The 10,979-nt window shown below is 42.4% G+C and overlaps 1 protein-coding gene across 1 annotated transcript; it reads left to right on the forward strand.

Annotated features, from left to right (window-relative positions):
• The first annotated feature begins 298 nt into the window (after positions 1-298).
• Positions 299-10,174, forward strand: acadvl (acyl-CoA dehydrogenase very long chain). The gene is made up of 21 exons (XM_088347226.1): positions 299-417; positions 610-697; positions 796-853; positions 2,391-2,462; positions 2,541-2,613; positions 2,687-2,751; positions 2,808-2,942; positions 3,016-3,160; positions 3,231-3,360; positions 4,352-4,477; positions 4,554-4,752; positions 4,824-4,928; positions 5,000-5,086; positions 5,154-5,216; positions 5,962-6,063; positions 6,127-6,224; positions 6,286-6,358; positions 6,439-6,511; positions 8,265-8,337; positions 8,414-8,489; positions 8,558-10,174. The coding sequence occupies exons 2-21, from the start codon at positions 624-626 to the stop codon at positions 8,693-8,695; spliced, it is 1,965 nt and encodes a 654-aa protein (XP_088203352.1). The 5' UTR covers positions 299-417; positions 610-623; the 3' UTR covers positions 8,696-10,174.
• Positions 10,175-10,979: the final 805 nt, after the last annotated feature.

The raw sequence follows: 10,979 nt of genomic DNA on the forward strand, positions 1-10,979 counted from the left end.
TCACTACCATTAATTGACAGTGGCACATGCGGGGGAGGCTTAGTCCGGAAATCTATTATCATCTCCTTAGTTTTACCTACATTCAATAACTCTGCAATTACTCTCATGACACCAGGTGGAGTAATCTGTTAGTCTTTTTTGTTGGTTTAGAACTTCAGATCATTTCTATTGTTTTCATTTCAAACTATTTTTTCTTCCAATATCAAGACACTTTAAAATTTGGAACGACAGCGATTAGAAACATTTTGAAGCAACGTTTTTTTAATACAACAGTCGAGCGAAATCACAATTTCTGCGTCCAAACTACATATCCCATGATACACCTCGACAAACCACTCCGTCATTCTCCGTGTAACCCGGTCAAGGGGAGTCTGCTCAAGATCGGTCTGCTTCGCGTTCATTAATTCCTACAATTTGGTATGTTTTATAATATAACATTTAATTACCACACTTATCTTTGTCATTAAGTTGATTTAGAACAATTTTATAGTCCAAACTGTCGTGACGTAACGCTTGAGGTTGGCGTCAATGCCATGCTAACAGTTAGCCTAACCATAAATGTCTTATTGTTTTTCCTATTATTCTTTTCTAATTGTATATATTTTCCAGTGAACCTTTTAAAAATGCTGCTGGTAAAAGTGGGTCAGTCTGCTGCACGGTGTGGAGCTGTTCTCCGGGTCCCACCCGGACTCGCTGGGTTTGTGTATTTTATGACTAATGCTATTCCATAATGTTTCATTTATGTGTTAAGTTGTCTATTTATATGTAATAACGATTTTTGATCACGTTACATAGGGCCAAACACCAAGCGATCTTGACTAACACACGCCTTTATGCAAGTCAAGCCACACAGGTATGTAACTCCAGTATCGATTCATTGTACCATGACGTAATTCACCTGTTATGTAATTTATATTTTTGTTATTATTCTTGCACACCTTTAATGTCACTTTGATCTCAATGTCATGCATGCTACTTAGATAACACAATCACCTCATTCCGGAGTAAGTAGGTGAAAGGGCATTGCTCATATTGACGGACCACATAGAAGGTGACACCGAAGTGAGCACTCAAAACAGGAAGTGGTCATCGTCTTAGAATAGCAATTGTATTTCTAACAATGCCGTGAACATTTTAGCAAGACCAGACGTGGCACCCCAGGTTAAACATGGAATCAAATACCTCAAAGAGAAAAATATTTAGAAAAAGAACGTTTGGATGAATAGGCAAGTTTTACAAGGTCGTGTTTACAGACTGGCCTAAGTTGTAAGTACAATACATCAAAACAAGAGAGAAACATATTTTCAAAATAAGAGTTGAGAAATAAACCATGAATAAAAAATGTATATTCATAGGCAAGATATCTATTATAATCCCTTCTTTATCGCAGTTAATGGGGAGCAGAACCCCATGCAATTAGGGCTGCAACTAATACCTATTATAAGTCGATTAGTCACTACCTATGGAAACAAATGATCAGATAAGTATGCATTTGTTCATAAATTTAAGAACAGGTTGAGTAAACTATGTAAACACAAGAAAAATATGTACAAAGAAATATACATCTTTTATTGAGCATACTGCAAATTTTTACAGATATTAAATATAAATCTAAGACCAATTAGGTGCAATGCTCAGGCAGCAGAGACATAATTTCATTTATAGACATCTGTCTGTTTTCTTAGGTATTGGCAAATAAATTCAAATCAAGTAAACATTTTTATCCAAGTGCTTCCCAATTATTTTCTGTCGTTTTGGAGCATATAAGCCACATACGAACACTCACTCATGCAAATCCTGTTTGATATAATTGTCTAGACTCTAGAGCTAGATAGTCAGGATGTTCACTATGTGGTTATAGATGCAACAAAGACCATTTTATTCTAAATATACATTTATATATATATATATATATATATATATATATATATATAATTTTAAAATCTCCTTCTATCTGGATTCCCCAAAATAGGTAATTGTAATTCCCTGCTCCCCAGATTATCTAAAAAGAGTATCGCAAGCGATGTTTTTTATTTTTATAGTTTGAGGAGCCTAGCCCATCTGCTCATTTCTCTATCAGGCTAATACGCAAGTGCTAATCCGTGAATTATCCCGTCAAGTTTAGATGATTGTAATTCCCTTCTGTCCAGATTCCTCTCAAATAAATTAATCTAATTCTCTGCAACCTGGATTATCCCCAAAAATGCAAATGTAATTCCCTGCTCTCAGGGTTTCGGAAAAAAACTAAATAAAAGAAATTTTTCTTGCGTATGAATAGAAAATCTGTAACCATATTTTATTTCTTTTAAGAATTTTTTTTGCCTGGAGTTCCATTTCTGATCTCTATGTAAATCATTTTCGCTGTGTTTTCTAATTGTAAATGACCCTAGGCAGTATTGGATAAGCCAGCAGCGGTCGGAGCAGACGCTGCATCTGCGGTAGAGAAGAAGTCACCTGCAACAGTATGTAGTTATCCCAAATCTTGTGAAGCGGGTTTTTTTAACCACAGATATATACTGAACTCTGTCATACCCTTGCAGGACTCCAAATCTTTTGCTGTCAATATTTTCAAAGGGCAGATTGCCACATCTCAAGTCTTTCCTTTCCCTTCTGGTAAACTACAAAGTTCACCAATAAGTGATTTAAATTCATAAAACGTGGTGACAAACACTTTTGTGTGTTTTAGTCTTGAGCGAAGAGCAGGAGCAGTTTCTTCGAGAGCTTGTACCGCCTGTGGCAAAGTTCTTTGAGGTAAAATGTAAACAACTCTGGTGAGTTTTCTCTTGTGACTTCTATTTCGTTTTCAGGAAGTAAACGATCCGGCCAAGAACGATGCTTTGGAGAAAGTTGAGGACCACACGATGGAGGGCCTGAAGGAGATGGGCGCCTTCGGGCTCCAGGTGCCGGGCGACCTGGGTGGCCTCGGCCTTACTAACACGCAGGTGTGTTTAGTGTTGCATCTGTGCCAATGGCTTCTACACCATCGGCAACAAGTTCATATTATCCTCCTCTCAGTATGCCCGTCTCGTGGAGATTGTCGGCACCCATGATCTTGGCGTTGGCATCACCCTCGGTGCCCACCAGTCTATCGGCTTCAAGGGCATTTTGCTTTTTGGGAATCCGGCACAAAAAGACAAATACCTGCCGAAACTTGCATCTGGTAATGGAGCTCACTCATTGCATTGTATGTTAGAAAGTTGAGACACTCAATTTGTGGTTGGCTTGTCCAGGTGAGAACATCGCTGCCTTTTGCCTGACTGAACCAGCAAGCGGTTCTGATGCTGCTTCCATCAAAACCACGGCTGTGGAGTCCCCCTGCGGAAAGTACTTCACTCTGAACGGAAGTAAAATCTGGATCAGGTTAGACATTCCTCTAATAAATGACACAGTCCTCTAATCCCTATTTATAGCGGTTAATGGGGGCTAGAACCCCTGTAATAGGCGGAAAAGAGTAGCTTGTTTCCCCCATTTATTAACATGCGCACTGCCGTCCCCCGCTTGCAGAAATAGCCCCTGGGGTAAATAGATTGCGGCTGCACGGGTGCTGTTTATTTTAGGCATAAAGAATGAAACAAAGCCGCCACGCGTGACACAAATTTCCTCACTTGTTCCCCCCCTGGAAATAGTCGACTGGGAATCTTGGCCAAAAAAAGCGCTGTTCGTTTAAGCGGGCCACAATAGCACCCTTGAGTAACTCCCAAAAATGTGCTTCTGTTCTCACCAATAGTTGATCAAGTATAATGAACTGTGGCCACAACTGTGCATTTCAATTTAGGTGGGCCAGAACGGAATGTCTGAAGCAATATTTGATTGGGGATATTGGATCTCAGCTGCACTAGTGCTGTTCATTTCAACCGGAAAATACGGCAAAAAAAGAGCTGCAATGGCCAATTAAAGTGCCTCTGCAGGTGCCCCGCTTCCTGCAATATGCAGTCGGATATGATGTAACGCGGTCGCACAAATGCAGTTCACTGTCTGGTGGCCAAAACAGTGAATGACAGCTGCCAGGTACTACAAAAATGCGCTCTGTCGGCCCTCAATTGCAGCAATAGTCAACCACGATAATGGTTCACGCCTGCACGGGTGCAGTCCACTTTTGGCGGAAAGAATGGAAAAGAAAGCGCCGCCAGGATTCACAAAAAAATGCTCTTTGAAGCTCACAGCAATAGTCGACTGGAAATATTGGATCCCGGTCACACAAATTTGTGAATGAATATTTTTCATCACGGGATGCATCGAGGCCGCAAATCGTGTAGTGGCGAGGGATCACAGTACAATAAATGTTGGTCAAAGATATTCTTAATAATTAGCATTTTTTTAATGAGCTCATTTCTTCGTTTGCACTTCTCAGTAATGGCGGTCTAGCTGAGATCTTCACCGTGTTTGCCAAGACGCCAATGAAAGATGCCAAGACGGGAGAGATGAAGGACAAGATCACAGCTTTTGTTGTCGAAAGGAGCTTTGGCGGTGTGACAAGGTGAGGATTTTTTTTCCCCCTGTAATTTCGAAAAAATATGACTATACAGTCAACACTCACTCCTCATAAATACCAGTGGTCCACCAGAGAAGAAGATGGGCATTAAGGCCTCCAACACAGCCGAGGTTTACTTCGATAACGTTCGCGTGCCGGCAGACTGCGTCCTGGGAGAGGTGGGAGGTGGCTTCAAGGTGGCCATGAACATCCTCAACAACGGTCGATTCGGCATGGCGGCCGCGCTGTCTGGTACAATGAAAGGAGTCATCCACAAAGCGGTGATGTATTAATGCCACGGCTGAATTCGAACAAATGGAGCACATTTTCATGATGTTTTTTCTTTCTGCAGGTGGACCATGCAACCAACAGGACCCAGTTTGGCAGCAAGATCCACACCTATGGGGCCATCCAAGAGAAGGTTGCCCGGATGACCATGTTGCAATACGTCACTGAGGTGAGAAGATGTTCAGCATGTGACCAAGTCGCCGTAAATCCATCTTGACGACATCTTCAAACTCCCTCCAGTCGCTTGCCTACATGATCAGCGGCAATATGGACAGCGGAGCCACAGAGTTCCAGATCGAGGCGGCCATCAGCAAGATCTTTGCCTCTGTGAGAATCTTAAGTGGGGGTTCCGTAGTGGCTGGAGCTCATGGAAATGTTGTTTCCTCTTTTACAGGAAGCGGCGTGGACTGTGACAGATGAATGTGTTCAAATTATGGGCGGCATGGGCTTTATGAAAGTGAGTAATTGTATTGCATTTTTTGGCAGTTGGACAGAGAATAGTTCATAGTTCAGTGGACACTTGAAATAAGGAGTAAAAAGACATCAGTTGATTTTGAACTTGCTAGGAAAATGGGAGAAGACCCAACCCATTCTAAAAGGTCATCTCCGAGCCTTTTCTTTTTATTAAATCTCCTTAAAAGCAGATCCACCCTAGAAAGTGTAAAATTTTAAGAACAGCAACATGATTGGCCGATAGTGACATTGACGTAAATGGTGTATAATAGTAAAACCGGGGCTGGAGCTGAGATGAGAAGTTTTTTCCAAGTTGTAATAAACCAGAATATAATGGGAACGAATAAGCTACAAGTCAATGGCTTGTAGGATTCATGAGTGTTCCATCAAAATGGCTGACAATTATGCTTACTGGGAGGCAGGCCATGACAAAACGAAAACTTTAGAAGTAGTGTGAGAATCCCATCTCCACACCAGTTCTTTGTGTAGACTGGGGCTCACGAGTACGGATAAAACTCAAGGTCTTCTGCTACGAATGGAGTCTGCAATAATGTCGGCTCTGCTGCGGTATTGCAGGCCGGCAATGTCCTCCAGACTAGGCAGAGAGCAGCCCTTGATTTTTGGGCTGTGTCAATGACTGTAAGATCTTTCTGTCCGCTGCCATGCTCTCAGCACACCACACTGTGATACGGTATGCCAGGGAGAATTCAAGTGGAAGAAGTCACATCAAGGGGCAATATGTTTGGCAGGACGCCGGAGTGGAAAGGGTGATGCGGGATCTGAGAATTTTCCGAATCTTTGAGGGCACCAATGACATCCTCAGGCTTTTTGTGGCCCTCAACGGCTTCCAGGTGAACACTCTCACAATGTTTTCTCTCCCATGAGCTATTTTTGACATGAAGCCTTCTACTTAGAATGCGGGTAACCAGTTGAAAGGTTTACAAAAAGCGCTGAAGAACCCAATCGGCAATGCCGGGCTCCTCGCAGAAGAACTCGCCAAGAGAGCAAAGAGGTAATAACGCAATATTCTGCTACTGTGTGCCAGAATAAAATGGGCATTTGTTTATTTTTAGGAAGGCAGGCATGAGCACTGGATTAACTCTACAAGGAAGTGTCCATCCCGAGCTGGCTCAAAGTGGCGAACTGGTGTGTTCTCATGGCTCAATTGGTGGGAACTATGCTTTTATTTGTCCCTCATTAACTTTATTTTACCTCCCGCCACATAGGCTGTGAAAGCAATTGAGCAGTTTGGCATGGCTGTTGAAGAGCTTCTTATTAAACATGGAAAGAAGATTATTGGTAAGTGTGCATTTCACCTAGTCTTACAGGATTTTCAAGACAAAAGGCATACCTTAAAAAATATTCCTTAATAGGAAAACTTATTTCATAGAACATAACTATCAGGAGTTCTGGTTTGACAACTAAAATGATTCATTCATCACTGCTTAATCATTCATTTTGTATATGTTTATAAGGTCTACAAAGTGCCCCGGTTTATTAGGTGCACTTTGGAATATCTGGCAAATTTGGGGTTTTTAGCTGGGCTCTTAAAGTCTGGCAAATACGGGAAATGTTTTATTCATTTATTTTTTTTCAATATTTGCAAGGCTGGGTAATTATGCCTAAAATGAAATATATTTTTTGTAAAATCTTTTTAAAGACAACATTAAGTAAAAATGGAAGATTAATGTATTTCCTCATTTAGCATGTGTAATAGGGACCAGAGCCCTCCTGTCATATGGGGAACCCCCAAAACCCCCCACCCCCTGTTTTAAACATGTCCTTTAATGCGCACCCCCCCCTCGCAGAAATAGTTAATAATGGGGATAATAGATCTTGGCTGTACAGGTGCGGTTCATTTTAGGCCGAAAAAGGGGAAAACAACACATGACACAACTTTGCTCTTTCAGCCCTCTTTTGTGGATCGCAGCCCAAGCAGTGTAATTAATTTCAACAAGGCAGAATGGCATGGTTCCTGACAAAAGTGCCTTGCACCGGTACCTCATTGCAGCAATATGGGGATATTGGACCGTGGGCCGCACTTGTGCACCTGTTTTAGGCTTAAATAATGGCAAAAAAGGCCACCAGGCTCACAGTACTTGCAGCTAAATCTGATTGTTTATAATAGTTCACCTTTTCTTGGGACAAAACACCCCCCAGAAAACTGCCAGGCCTCATAAAAAGCCCTCTCCCAGTCCTTACTCACAGAAATACTCACTTGGGGGTTAATGGATCACAGCCGAATGAGCGCATTTCAGTTTTTGATAGACAGAGTGACAAAAAGCCACCAGGATCGACAAAAATGCACTCTGATGGCTTTTACTTTATAGGTGGTGTATGCTAGTTTAAAATATTCTTCTTGCTGTCGCCGTCTTCTGGCTGAAATCCAAATTGCAGCTTCTTATGTTGCGTGTGCAAGTATGTAAAATTCTTTGATTTGTTTAAATAAACTCTTTTTCATATTTTTGGGGGATTTGGGTTGGCATTTGGACTGATTTTGAAGCAGTCATTTTCTTACTTTCACAATTTTCATCCTGGAATAAAAGAAAACAACAGGCACGTGCGGGATATCACTCTGCTCTGTGAACTCAGTTGGCCATTATTAACACATACTTAGTTTAAATGAAATTTATTTTCTATTATTTAAGTTCACCTCAAACTACGCACCCCCCATTAAGCAATATGGGATTGGGGATAGTTGCTTGCGTAGGTTTCCTCTGGGCACTACTGTTTGCATGTCAGGTCAATTGGCGGGTCTAAATTGTTCCTAGGTATGAATGAGCTTGTGACTTGTCTGTCTCTGCCTGCCCTGTGACTGGCTGGCAACCAGTTAAGGGTATCCCCCGCCCACTGCATCGCAGTTAGCTGAGATGGACTCCAGCACCCCGCGACCCTAGTGAGGATAAGCGGTGCAGATAATGGATGGATTGGGAATAACTGATTACGGAATATTATTCAACCTGTAATGCGCCAAGTAGCGAGGAAAAACAGTATTTGTTTTATCTGATGACATATTTACCATAAATCTTTCTACTATGACTTCTTGTTTCAGATGAGCAGTTCGTGTTAATGAGAGTTGCGGATTGTGCGATCGACATTTACACTATGATTACCGTCCTCTCAAGGTACGCGCCATATTCGTTTCTCTTCTCACCACCCTCAATTGTCTGCAAAGCTTGATGTGATTCTTGTTATCCACAGGGCATCCCGATCCCTGAGTCAGAACCAGCCCAGCGCCCAACACGAGAAGGTTCTATGCGAGACCTGGTGTCTGGAGGTGAGATTTTCTTCAAACATTGCCTCCTGAGTCTAGAGTTTCGTACTGATGCTGTCTTGACTTTCCAGGCTTACGGGAGACTCGCACAAGACATCAAGGTCTTGCGCTCAAGCAAGTCCAGGCAACTTTATAACAACTTCCGGGCCATTTCCACAGCGGTGGTGGAGAACGGAGGACCTGTCGCTCCTCACCCACTAGGCTTCTAGATGCTTACTTTAGTATCGTCTTCATATCGCCAAGGATCTCACAAAACTACTTTTCTTCACTCTGTTTTCTTTGTGAGGACATCGTTTGACTCTCAAGCTACAGAAATAACTTCAAGGTTGGAAGGGCCTTCTCAAAAACATCAGAAGGACCCCATCTCATTCCCACCAGTCAGAAAGTTTTCTTCAGTAATAAATCCACGCCAGTTATACAAACAGCCTTCTTGAATATTATTTAAGTTGTAGAAAGGGACTTCTGTGTCAAACATGTTTTATTTGTAATACTGTAATCCCTCTCTACTTCACGTTTAGTGGCCTCAGGTTGAAAAATATTCTGCAATCTATTATGATTGATTGCATTTGGCGCGTGGAAGTACCGCCACAGCCCAGCTCTTTTGTTGCCGTTATTTCCACCTAAAATAGACTGCACTCGTGCGGCTGCAATCCACTAATCCCAAACCCATATTGCCACTAGTGGGTTCGGGCAAGAGGCAAATTTTTCAAGAGACGTGCCGTGCTAGTTCACCCTAAATAAAATGCACGGTTGTGGCAGCGATCCATTATCCCCATTTGACTAATGCTAAGAGCAGGGGCAGAGGGAGCAAATGTGTCTCATGCGAAGCATTTTATTTCCCCCCATCCTTTCCGCCTGAAATAGTTCTTGTGCGGCCTCGATACAACAATGATCGAATATTGCTGCTAACAGGACCCTTACACCGCATTTTTATCAGGTGTAGTGAGCACTGTTATTTTCGACTCGAATTTCACTCGTGCAGCGGTGAGTCATTATCCCCGGTCTCATATTGCTGCAAGTGAGCTTGCTGTTCCGGCCCTCCAAAAATTATACACTGGGTTGGGCTTGCTATGCATTATCCCCAGTCGACTACTGCTGAAATAAAGAGCGTCAGCGCTTTATCTCTTTGGCCTGCCTTAAATGAACTGTACAAATGTTGCCACAATCTATTATCCCCAGTCGATCATTCCTGAAAGTAGGGGCTAGCAGAGCAAATGTAAATCTGTTGTTTTTTTTTTGTCCATTTTCTCTACCTGAAATGTACAGTTCCTGTGCGGCCACGATCCATTATCTCCAGTCGACTTCCTGCGAGCAGGGGCCGGCTGATTACATGTTAAGAATGGCGAAAAGGGTGGGGGGGTCTACTTCGTAGCATATCGCAGGGTTTGTGGTCCCCATTGACTAAAATAAACGAGGGATTACAGTACTTCGAAATGTGACCTGCATTAACGTCTGATGTGATTGTTTTTCTGCGTGTCAAGTTTACTAGCTATGATTGTAAAGCTTTTGCCTTACACGAAACAGAAAAACGCAAGAAGTGCTGCAATTTGTATGTGTCATCCTTTTGAATTGCAATCGCACACGTCTGCATTTTTCCAAGATTGTTGCCGTTATGATTATTGTACAGGATCTAGCCAGAAACTTTTTAATTGATTTGAAAGCTCAATAAATGTGTTATGCTAACAGTATGTTTGACATTTTCTGGGTTTTGTGTGTGGAACAAGGGATGTGATAAAGGGACAAAGTGTAAGATTTGACTACTAGATGTCGCTGGATTGTGTTGGGCAACCGAAAATGAGTGCTAAAAAGCGCAAGGGATAATGCAAACTGAAAGCTCTTTGACCACACTGCACCATATCGGGTACCCATTGCAGCAAGATGGCTGACAATTATCAGCTCCCTCTAGGTGAGGCTCAACATTTTTTGACGTATGAGTCTCATCTCATCTCATTAGCTGCACCGCTTATCCTCAGTAGGGTCGCGGGGGTGCTGGAGCCCATCCCAGCAATCATCGGGCAGTGGGCAGGGAACACCCTGAACTGGTTGCCAGCCAATCGCAGGGCACACAGGGACAGACAACTCATTCGCTCATTCACACCCAGGGACAATTTGGACCAGCCAATTCACCTGAAATGCATGTTTTTGGAATGTGGGAGGAAACCGGAGTGCCCGGAGGAAACCCATGCAAGCACGGGGAGAACATACAAACTTCGCACAGGAAGTCTGGAGCTGGATTTGAACCCACGACAGGTTCCCATGACATGAACTATGCCACACAAGCGCTAACCACTGCGCCGCCGTGAGTATTTCTTTCAAAAACATGATGGTTGTACCATTTAAATCAAAAAGTTTTTACTACTTTGAGGGGCTAAAAAGCACACACTGTCCGTTTAAAACTAATTGTATCAATATGTGGCCATTCAAATTGTAGTAACTAATTTTTAGATAGAATTTAAGTAGATTAACTTTTAATGCAAATTTTAAAACGCTGCG

The sequence above is a fragment of the Urocampus carinirostris genome, chromosome 11 (assembly GCF_059441175.1).
Source record: "Urocampus carinirostris isolate Australia breed hairy pipefish chromosome 11, RoL_Ucar_1.0, whole genome shotgun sequence".
Classification (NCBI taxonomy): domain Eukaryota; kingdom Metazoa; phylum Chordata; class Actinopteri; order Syngnathiformes; family Syngnathidae; genus Urocampus; species Urocampus carinirostris.